General features: G+C 42.9%; 1 protein-coding gene across 1 annotated transcript in view; it reads left to right on the top strand.

Annotated features, from left to right (window-relative positions):
• Nucleotides 1–260: 260 nt before the first annotated feature.
• abtb2b (ankyrin repeat and BTB (POZ) domain containing 2b) overlaps nt 261–12265 on the top strand; it is a 140585-nt gene continuing 128580 nt past the window's right edge. The window contains exon 1 of the mRNA XM_070442821.1: nt 261–1695. Coding sequence (XP_070298922.1) covers nt 801–1695 — 895 coding nt within the window. The 5' untranslated portion in view covers nt 261–800. The remainder of the gene's footprint in view (nt 1696–12265) is intronic.

Genomic DNA, 12265 nt, shown 5'->3' with positions numbered 1-12265 from the left:
CTTTATGAAACACCATTTTCCACCACCATGCTAGAGTGGCTAATACCTAGGAATGATACCTCCTTTACGCCTGCTATTTTATGTTAGTTTTACCCCTGGCTCATATATTGTGATGTGTTGCAAAAACAACGTTCATACTGTATTTACCCAAAGGTAAATGTACTGTATAACAAATCGCTGATTGGATCTCAGAATTCTGTCGGCTGCTGATTGGTGGTTGGGAATTTCCAGGCGTGTATCCCAGCCCCTCGTTTACGTCTGTGAGGCAGTAGTCTGTTTCTGGTGGGGCACTAGGCTCGCTGCAAGCGATGATAGACTATTTCCTTATTTTAAAACCTTCCAAAACCCTTTCCTTTCTCTCAAGTTTCTGGTTTCCGTTGATGGACTACCGAATTAACAGATTTTTCCAGGGATTGGAATAATTCGACTACAAGTTTGGGAGTCCCGGGGAGAGGGGAGTCCGAGAGAAAAGTTTATATCACTGCGCGACAGGCACTATATGGAGAGAGGGGGTGAGCGTACAGTATGGTTTCATTCTCCATACCATCTATGATTTATGAAAGGATTTAGATATCTTTAAAACATAGAAATTACAGAATATACTTCTGACAAATGCCATTTTTAGCGTTACGATCAAATTAACATGTATGGACACGCATGAAAAGAGTTTTGCGTAAACCAGTAGAACCAGATTGCGTGTGAGTTTCGACTGGAGTCGTATACTACAGTCACTTCCAGGTAAACCATTAAATTCCCCAACGTTTCTTCACATCCTTGTTAAATAAAATACCTATCTAACTATGGCGGGGATGAGCAATGCCCACATGAAGACCCTGGAGGACCTGACTCTAGACTCGGGCTACGGGGCAGGGGACTCCTGCAAGTCCCTGAGCCTCTCGTCCTCCAAGTCCAACTCACAGCCGTTCATGACGGCTCCGCATCGGGGCAACTGGTGGTACTACTCCGGCTCCATGAACAGTCGCAACAACAGCTGGGACACGGTCAACACGGTGCTGCCCGAGGATCCCGAGGACATCTTTTCCAAGTGTCCCCGTTTACCGGAGCTRGAGGAGTTCCCTTGGACCGAAGACGAGGTGGGAAAGATACTGCGTAAAGTAGCCGGGAACGTTACCGGTGCCAAAGCGTTTCCGGTGCCGACATTATCCAATGAGGCAGTCCGGAGGCTGTCCACGCTCCTTCGCCGAGCCCTCATCCGCATTTCGAGAGAGGCTCAGCGGCTGAGCGTCATGCACTGCCGTTGCACTCGCTTCGAGGTGCAGAGCGCCATGAGGCTGGTGCTGAGCTGGGCTCTGGCCGAACACTGCATATCGGCCACGGTCAAGGCCATCTCCATGTACAGTATGAGCGCCGGGGAGCTCCTGAGGAAGGGCAAATCTGCCCGTTGCGGCCTCACCTTCTCCGTGGGAAGGTTCTTTCGATGGATGGTGGACACCCGCATCTCGGTGCGCATCCACGAGTATGCGGCTATCTGTCTTACCGCCTGCATGGAGGCGCTGGTGGAGGAGGCCGGCTCCCGGGTAATGATGGCCGAGCGAGGGCACTCCAGGGTGGACACGGTGTCAGGCTGTGCCCCGGTGTCGGTCGAAGCTCTGGAGGGGGTGGTGAACAATGACGCGGAGCTGTGGGGGGTCCTGCAGCACTATGAGCATCTCATCTGCGGCAAGAACGCCAATGGTAAGTACATTTCTATCACTTCAAGGCAAGAGGGGTTTGTCAAAGTACCCAAAAGGTAGACCAGCTAATGTGGAATGAATGTTGGAAGGTGACTGTAAAATGCATACAAGTGGGGCTCAAAATTATAGACTTATAAATTAAGTTGTTGCTGCCAGGGCCGGCACTCTGTTTCCCCACCACCAAGCACTGCTCTTGACGGCGGAGAGAGTCATGTACGAAAAAGTAAATTTCCTGCAAATCTACACTTTGAGTGTGGTGAGTAGCAATTATTGTGAAATTTAAACAGGTCTTCTGCAGTTCTACACATTTTGCCATGGGCTGGAGAGAACATTTAGCAATTTTATAACACATTTCATGTAATTCTACTCATGACTTATGCCATGTCAATTATATCTGAGTGAGAGTGACTAACAAAATCATTGGGGGCCCCGAGGAGGTCAGGGGCCCTGGGCACGTGCCCTGTATGGCCGGTCAGTATTTGGGGATGATAACTGGCTCGACTAATTTACCAATCTAAAAATTGTTAGCTGACATGGCTAATTGAGTGACTGTCACTAGGCAGGTTTCCATTGACCCAGTTTTATGAGACAGAAGCAATGCCTTGTGTTTTAATGGAAACGGCAGATATAGGAGAAATGTTCTGAAGATTGACAACATTTTAATCTGTTCGACAGGGGTGAATTTTCTTTTGTCAAACTTTCTTCATAGCGACATGGTGTTTTTCGAATGAATGATGATTGCTCAATACTTTTGAAGGTGAGCAGGGCACGGGATGTCTTCGCGTAACTTAAAAGCGCCACTCCACATTTAATTCTAAACGCCTACTGCTTGCAAAAATCTATTTGATCAACTATGAAAAACAATGTGTCATTACAGGACAAGGATTGTCTTGACTTTCAATAATGCCTGAATTGCGTTGCCTTGCGTTTCTGGTTGGCTGGCAAGTTTCACCATTCAACTATTTCAGATATACAGCAGTGCAGGTTTAACCATGGCACGGATTGTGGTTGGCACATGAGAATTATTAGAATATGGCAAACATTAGTAAATTATTGCATTCTATCAATGCTGGCTATCAGAGACATGAAACAGATAGATGGGAAGGCATACAGGATGTCAGCTATTTATTAATGCTCAATTTGTTTAAATTGGTCATGGAAACACTTCAGGTACTTAATTTTTATTCGACACCGTAGGTTTTTGCTTGTGACGTCATTACGTCCAGCTGTTTATCGAGATGATAGTTAAATGCAAACGACCCGAGTTTCTTTAAAAAAAATAAACTGAAAAAAATATATATGCAAATGTTTCGTGAGCTGAAGTGGGGCGGCAGGTAGCCTAGTGGTTAGAGTGTTGAACTTGTAACCGAAAGGTTGCAGATCGAATCCCCGAGCTGACAAGGTAAAAATCTGTCGTTTTGACCCTGAACAAGGAAGTTAACCCACTGTTCCAAGGCCGTCATTGAAAATAAGAGTTTGTTCTAAATTGACTTGCCTAGTTAAATAAAGGTTAAAAAAAATACAGACCTTTTACATATTTTGTGCACACATTTGTTTACATCCCTGTTAGTGAGCATTTTTCCTTTGCCAAGATAATCCATCCACCTGAATGGTGTGGCATATCAAGAAGCTTATTAAACAACATGATCATTACACAGGTGCACCTTGTGCTGGGGATAATAAAAGGCCACTCTAAAATGTGCAGTTTTGCCACAACACAATGCCACAGATGTCTCAAGGAAGCGTGCAATTGGCATACTGAATGCAGGAATGTCCTCTAGAGCTCTTGCCGGAGAATTGATTGTTCATTTCTCTACCATAAGCCTTCTCTAATAAAGTTTTAGAGAATTTGGCAGAATGTCCAACCGGCCTCACATCAGCAGACAACGTGTAACCACGCCAGCCCAGGACCTCCACATCCGGCTTCTTCACCTGCGGGATCGTCTGAGACCAGCCACCCAGACAAACTGTGGGTTTGCACAACCAAATAATTTCTAAACAAACTTTCAGAAACCATCCCCGGGAAGCTCATCTGTGTGCCTGTCATCCTCACCAGGGTCTTGAATCTGATTGCAGTTTGGTTGTCGTAACCGACTTCAGTGGGCAAATGCTCACCTTCGATGGCCACTGGCACGCTGGAGAAGTGTGCTTTTCACGGATGAATCCTGGCTTCAACTGTACCGGGCAGATGGCAGACAGCGTGTATGGGGGAGCGGTTTGCTGATGTCAACGTTGTGAACAGAGTGACCCATTGTGTCGGTGGGGTTATGACATGGGCAGGCATAAGCTATGGACAATGAACACAATTGCATTTTATCTATGGCAATTTAAATGCACAGAGATACCGTGACGAGATCTTGAGGCCCATTGTCGTGTAATTCATCTGCCACCATCACTTCATGTTTTGGCATGATGATGCACGGCCCCATGTCGCAAGGATCTGTACACAATTCCTGGAAGCTGAAAATGTCCCAGTTCTTCCATGGCCTGCATATTRACCAGACATGTCACCCATTGAGCTGTTTGGGATGCTCTGGATCGACGTCTACGACATCGTGTTCCAGATCCTGCCAATATCCAGCCACTTTGCACAGCCATTGAAGAGGAGTGGGACAACATTCAACAGGCCACAATCAACAGCCTGATCAATTCTGTGAGGGAGATGTGTCGCGCTGCACGAGGAAAATGGTGTTCACAACAAATACTGACTGGTTTTCTGATCCACGCCACTACCTTTTTTTATAAGGTAGCATGTTAACAACAGATGCATATCTGTGTTTCCAGTCATGTGAAATCCATAGATTAGGGCCTAATTAATTCATTTAAATTGACTGATTTCCTTAAATGAACTGTATCTCAGTCAAATCTTTGAAATTGTTGCATTTATATTTTTGTTCGGTATGTATGTAGTACCAGTCAAAAGTTTGGACACACCTACTCATTCATAGTTTTTTCTTTATTTTTACTATTTTCTATATTGTAAAATAATAATGAAGACATCAAAACTATGAAATAACACATGGAATCATGTAGTAACCAAAAAAGTGTTAAACAAATAAAAATATATTTTACATTTTAGATCCTTCAAATTAGCCACCCTTTGCCTTGACAGCTTTGCACACTCTTGGCATTATCTCAACCAGTTTCACCTGGAATGCTTTTCCAACAGTCTTGAAGGAGTTCCCACATATGCTGAGCATTTGTCTGCTTTTCCTTCACTTTGCGTTCCAACTCATCCCAAACCATCTCAATTGGGTTGAGGTTGGGTGATTGTGGAGGCCAGGTCATTCCACAAATGTACTTTTGACAAGGCACACCTGTTAATTGAAATGCATTCCAGGTGACTACCTCATGAAGCTGGTTGATAGAATGCCAAGAGTGTGCAAAGCTGTCATCAAGGTGGCTACTTTGAAGAGTCTCAAATATAATTTATAATTTTTGGTTACAACATGATATAATGTGTTATTTCATAGTTTTGATGTCTTCACTCTTATTCTACAATGTAGAAAATAGCACAAATAAATAAAAAACGTTGAAGGAGTAGGTGTGTCCAAACTTTTGACTGGTGCAGTATATATAAATTGGTCCGTGGGCCCCTTGTGGCCAGGGGCCCTACGCGACCACTTATGTTGCTTATGCCTGGAGCCGGCATTGGCTGCTGCAATTGGAGTTGGTTTGTGTGTGGGTGTGTGTGTGCACAAGCATGTGTGCATGAATCTGGACAGGAGAACATTCATTCACTCTGATTGAAAGTGCAGTCAAACTCTCACCTCAGTTAAGAGCACCAGTGAGCAACACTTACACGCCCCTTTCCCCTTCCCACTCACTCATGTCTACATGTGATGGAAAAGGTGTAATGTGTCATACTCAAACCTGTGGTAGGATACAATGGGTTTGCTTTGTTTGAGAAAGCTTGAGATGTGTGAGAAGGCTTTAGATGTGTCCAAAGTGATTTCACTTGTCAGGATGGGGAAAAAGCAGTCCAATTTGCATTTGAAATCTTAACAAAGAAGGAATGTTTTTTTTCTCACTAAACAAGTCATGTTTTTTATGAGGTAAAATGAATTGAAGTATGGGAATAGAATAGTCACTGTCAAAGTGACTGTTTCCTTTTGCATTTTACATTTTGGTCATTTAGTAGACACTCATCCAGAGTGACTTAATCAGACTCCATTCTGCAAGTACCATACCCACCTCACCAATTTGTCTCCATCAGACTTGTATTTCAGTTTACGACCATCCTTTTTTCTAGAACAGATTTTTGATCAGTGTAACAGGAAGCACAAATGTTGTCCCCTGTAGGACTGTTTATTAGATCTGATTAGAGATCAGTGTTCAAGCAAACCATTGAATCATTTATGGACAGTTTTTTTTGTATTAATGTTTTAAAGGCAGAGTGCAGTGAAACTTGATTATCCTGTGTTTTATATATATTTCCACACTGGTTGGAATAATACTGACATTCTGAAAATGATACTAATGCCATATTAGGGTAAGAGCAGTTTGAAAAGGCCTCCTGTTTTGGTGGGATGGAGTTTTGGCCTGCCTAGCGACATCACCAGGCGGTTAATTAGTTAATGGTTAAATCCATTTGAATTCAATAGCTTTTTGACAGCACCACTTTTGATTTCCTTTTGATGTGAACGAAACGTTCCATACATGCAGTATTTGCCCATTGCATAAGTGCTCATAAAGTTACTTTTTGGACCTGAATACCAAATCATTCAAGAGATAATAGTGCTCAAAAGTTGACCTATTTTGCATTGCCTATCATACCATGAGATAGGCTTGGACGGTGTCCAGATTGTAATACCTTCATACCGACCTTGTGCGATACTTGGATATTCGGTAATACTGGAAGTGAGCACAGGGGGCGCTGTTTTCCAACCGCACTGATAGTCTGTAACCCGTAGCTTAGCAGTGCTAACATGTACATGTAAAATCCCGTAGAATGCCAACTAAATGCTAACGGGTGCATTGCGAACATTCTGTAAAATTTCTGACCTAAACAAGTAACTCAAAAATGCTACTCAGTTTGCTGAACACACAAAACAAACATTAGCTAGCAAGGCTGTTGATCCAGGTGGGGATTCTCTGCTATTACCCAGCGAATGCTTGATTTTGGAAGAAGTTAGCTATATCGCGAACGAGCTACTAAATTAGCAAACCAAAATGCACAACTGCAGAGCATTTAGCACATTTTAGACAGTTAACTTAATAGTTGTAAGATATCTAGCTGGCAAACATTTAGTTGTGAATTCCATACTGTAATTAGATCACCTGACGCATGCTCCACAACAGTGCATGACTCTCAAGGTTTCGCTCTCTCGTCATTGTGTGCTTTTAAACAAACACCATGTGACTGGGGACTATCGTGAGCTACATAATAATGTGACAGATGAAATGAAGAACATCATGTTCTTTTATCTCCTAACATATTGCACAAGTTGACTGCAGGTATTTACTTACAATTTGCTACAAATATTCAAGTTGATTTAAAAATCGAAGAAATTGTTTCAACGGTATTGTAAACCATCCCGTGGCTTTTTCCAAATACCCCGTTATACACTATACCACCCAAGCCTACCATGAGACATCCATGTCTTCATCACTGGAAAAGATATGAGATTTGAAATAATTAAAAAGTTTACAAACAGGGTTGTCAAACTATTAAAACATTTTTTTTTTTAAACATTTGAAACGTCAATTATCCAAAAATGCGTGAAGTCCGATTTTTTTTTCTCCTTCATATTCCAATTTATTGTAGCCCAGACCCTATTTTACGTAATCTGAGGTTTTTGTGTTGTACCCACCATCGGTTGAGACCGAACACGCTCTCGAATATACAGGGTGGGTGTCATGTTTTGGCTGATAAATGTACTAAAATGGGAATACAATTGAAATTTCAACTTTCAAGTGGTATCGCAAAGATGGTTGGAGGTCCACATCAGGGAATATCTGTTGTTTTAAATTATACTGTCAATCRATCATAAATAAACCTATTAAAGTCATAGAAATATAGATAATAGAATTGTGGGTGGGTGGCCTGGCGGCCATCTTGTGCTAGTAATTGCAAGTTAATAGAGTTAAAGTACTCACACTCAACCATGAAAAGGAATAACCCAAGGAGGCCAAGATGTAAAAATAATATAATTAATTTAATCCATGCTCGAAAGAATACAGAAAGTGTAAGGTGCTATATAAAAAGGAACAGAGCATACGTTTCGGTCTTATGCCTTCATCAGTGCTGTACTAACAAATTTAAGAAGACACYTACTTAAGACACACCTGCTGTGCATAGCGGGCGCAACAGGTGCAGGCAGATAGTTGATTAGAAACTGGCAAATCGGGAGTCAATGCATATTAACAAGGAATATATAGAAGAGTATCAAAAATGGACAAATTCAAGTATTCAGAACACATTACTTTCTTCACATTTTGTTACGTTACAGCCTTATTCTAAAATGTATTACATTGTTTTTCCCTCATCAATAACCCATGATGACAAAGCAAAAACAGGTTTAGACATTTTTGCAAATGTATTAAAAATACAAACTGAAATATCACATTTTAAGTATTGAGACCCTTTACTCAGTACATTGTTGAAACAGGTTTGGCAGCGATTACAGCCTCAAATCTTCTTGGGTATGATGCTACAAGCTAGGCAGACCTGTATTTGGGGAGTTTCTCCCATGCTTCTCTGCAGATCCTCTCAAGCTCTGTAAGGTTTGATGGGGAGCGTCGCTACACAGCTATTTTCAGGTCTCTCCAGAGATGTTTGATCGTGTTCAAGTCCGGGCTCTGACTGGGCCACTCAAGGACATTCAGAGACTTGTCCAAAACCACTCCTGCGTTGTCTTGGCTGTGTGCTTATGGTCGTTGTCCTGTTGGAAGGTGAACCGTTGCCCCAGTCTGAGGTCCAGAGCGCTTTGGAGCCGGTTATCGTCAATGATCTGTCTTTACTGTGTATTCATTTTTCCATTTATCCTGACTCGCAGTCCCTGCCGCTGAAAAACATCCCCACGGCATGATGCTGCCACCACCATGCTTCACCGTAGGGATGGTGCCAGGTTTCCTCCAGATGTGATGTTTGGCATTCAGGCCGAAGAGTTCAATCTTGGTTTCATCAGACCAGAGTATTGTGTCCTTTAGGTGCCTTTTGGAAAACTCCAAGCGGGCTGTCGTGCTTTTTACTGAGAAGTGGCTTCTGTCTGGCCACTCTACCATAAAGGCCTGCTTGGTGGAGTGCTGCAGAGATGGTTGTCCTTCTGGAAGGTTCTCCCATCTCCACAGAGGAATTCTGGAGCTCTGTCAGAGTGACCATCAGGTTCTTGGTCACCTCCCTGACCAAGGCCCTTCTCCCCGATTGCTCAGTTTGGCCTGGGCGAACAGCTCTAAGAAAAGTCTTGGTGGTTCCTAACTTATTCCATTTAAGAATGATGGAGGCCACTGTGTTCTTGGGGACCTTCAATGCTGCAGAAATGTTTTGGTACCCTTCCCCAGATCTGTGCCTCGACATAATCCTGTCTCGGAGCTCAAGGGACAATTCCTTCAACCTCATGGCTTGGTTTTTGCTCTGACATGCACTGTCAACTGTGGTACCTTCTATAGACAGGTGTGTGCCTTTCCAAATCATGTCCAATCAATTTAATTTACCACAGGTGGTTTCCAATCAAGGTGTAGAAACATCTTAAGGATGATCAATGGAAACAGGATGCACCTGAACTCAATTTTGAGTCTCATAGCAAAGGGTCTGAATACTTATGTAAATAAATGATTTCTGTTTTTTAATTTGTAAAACATTTGTAATACTGCTGGTGCATGTAGACAACACTAGAGGGGAAACATACAAGGTCCAATTCCTCATTAAGCCTTTGGGGGTGTAGAGTTTTTAAGTAGAAGACTTCGCACTTCGCATTGGAGAAGACGCTCATTGGTATTGCTGCACCTGCTGCACCTGTTTTTTAATTTGTAAAACATTTGTAATACTGCTGGTGCATGTAGACAACACTAGAGGGGAAACATACAAGGTCCAATTCCTCATTAAGCCTTTGGGGGTGTAGAGTTTTTAAGTAGAAGACTTCGCACTTCGCATTGGAGAAGACGCTCATTGGTATTGCTGCACCTGCTGCACCTGCTGCACCCGCCTTTCATTTAAGCCTGAGTGCAATCCAYCATACTGGCTTTCTAAGCAATTAGATGTAAATATTTTAATTCAATTTAAATTGATGGTGTACAAGCTAAATTGCAGTGATCTGAAGGGATAGGTCCATTCTATTGAGATGACACCCACCCTGTTTTTAAGAGCGTGCTGTGTCTCAATCGATGGCGCGCACAACACAAAAACCAACATACAACATATGCAAATAGATAATTGACACTAAAGGTTAAGAAAATCTGCATAAAAAAAAAAAATTCATAAAAAAGTATACAATATTTTGACAACCTRGTTTTGTAAGCTTTTCAATTATATCAAACTCAACCATTTATATTTTCCAGTGATGAAGACATGGATGTCTCATGGTATGGTAGGGAATGCAAAATGGGTCAACTTGGGTCAATCTGCTGAATGTTTTGGCATTCACGTTCAAAAAGTAACTTCCTTGCCACCTCTTCCATGGACAGCATCCCTTTTGTTTAAATCAAAAGGAATGCTGTCAAAACATGATTGAATTGAAATGGATTTACCCTAATAGACCAATAAGAAAAATCTCTGCCAATAACAGATTGTTTGCAGTTTCTCCTCCCCACACTGACCACTCCCAGACAGTCCGAGTGAAATTCTTGCTTAAGAAATTGCTCTTTGCCGAGAAGCTTTTTTTGTTTCTTTTGACCATTTTAATTGAAAACAATCACAGTAAGGTGATTTTAAAATGATTTGATATTGAGATAAAAACGTCTGCATTGGACCTTTATAAGATCTGATTGGTGATCAGTGTTTGTGTGAAAATCATGTTATCCCTGTTGGGCTGTTTATTATTAGGCCTTATTGGAGATCAGTGTTAGAGCAGGAAGCAGACAGTCGTTTGAAAAACAGCTCTGTTTGTGCTACTAAGTCAACTTCCTCCTCTCCAGCTGTCTGCTCTGCTCTACTCTCACCCCCCATCTCCTTTATCTCACCCATCCCCTTCTCTCTCGCTCCCTTCCTACCCTCTTCTCTCCTCTCTTATCCGTCTCTCATCCCTCTCTCTGCCGTCTCCTCGCTCACCCCTGTCCCGTACCGCCAGTAAACTCATTGATCTAAGGCCGGTCTGGTGTTTGGTCACCAGTGTTTGACCACCAATGTTGGACCAGTGTTGGGACGTTGTAATGAGGTTTTGTTTGTGGCAGTCGGCCGTTCTCCAGAGCAGGGCTCTTTTCACAGCCACACAATGGCCCTTTGTTTCTGTGAGCCTCCGCAGAGAAAACAAACACTATCACAGACACACACACACACACACACACACACACACACACACACACACACTGACGTAGGCATGAGGAAATGGGGCACACACACACACCACACACACACACACACACCACACACACACACACACACACACACACACACAACCACAGCAGTGCTGGACCAACAGCTTGCCAAGACACTACTAGTATAGTTTTTTCTGTTTGTAGTGAATAGGGATCCGTTTGACTGAGCCTATTGATGAAAGCAGGTCAGGGGTTAGACGCCACACTCAGCAGCACAGTGGCAGTGTTACGCCTAGCTGGGACTGGAGCCAACAGCCATTGTGGTTCAAGCAGTGATCATTAGGATGATGGTCCTGTGCTCCTGATATGGTCCTGTGCTCCTGATATGGTCCTGTGCTCCTGATATGGTCCTGTGTGGCTGTTGGTAGACCATGGCGCTTGCAACGTTAGGATTGTGGGTTTGATTAATACTAATGTTAGGGGCTTTGGATAACATTCAGATAAACGGTATGTATTATTACAATGATGATTGTAGTCTTTGCCATTGAAAGGGTCAGGATCAATGACCCTGACCCTGATGATGATGATGATTGCAGTGGTATTTGTCGACTCCATTGTGACACTGCATTGACAGGCTAGGCAGTTAAGAGACTCAGTCAGGATCGAACGGCACTTAACACAGCATGGTCAATGTATATCTTACAGACACACACACCACACACAGCAGGAACCACAGTCAGTGGTTTAATCAATGTCTGTCATGTCTGCTCCAGTTACCTCAGCAAGTGTTAAAAGTTTGTCAGAACATCAATGGTGACAATCTCAGGGATTTTTCTGCCAGTGAAATCCTTAAGTAGGCCGCCTAAGCATTGTAAAGTGTGTGTGTGTGTGTGTAAAAAAAACTAAAACAAAACAGACACACCTCTCCCACCTTACCCCCATGCCCCCCCCCATCTCATCACACCTTCTCTGCCCGTCTTCCCCCCCACCTCTCACTCTTTCTCTCTCGTCCCACATCTGGAACTCTTTAAGGCAGAAATGAGTTATACGTCTCCAATAACAATCCTGAAAACCCTCTCCCTTTCTCTTTTCTCTCGCTCTCTCCATTCTCCTCACTTTCAGGCAGGGTCCTTGATTTGATTTATTTATTATTTTCC

Source organism: Salvelinus sp. IW2-2015, linkage group LG4q.1:29 (genome assembly GCF_002910315.2).
Source record: "Salvelinus sp. IW2-2015 linkage group LG4q.1:29, ASM291031v2, whole genome shotgun sequence".
Lineage (NCBI taxonomy): Eukaryota > Metazoa > Chordata > Actinopteri > Salmoniformes > Salmonidae > Salvelinus > Salvelinus sp. IW2-2015.
This window is presented reverse-complemented; position numbering and strand designations above follow the sequence as displayed.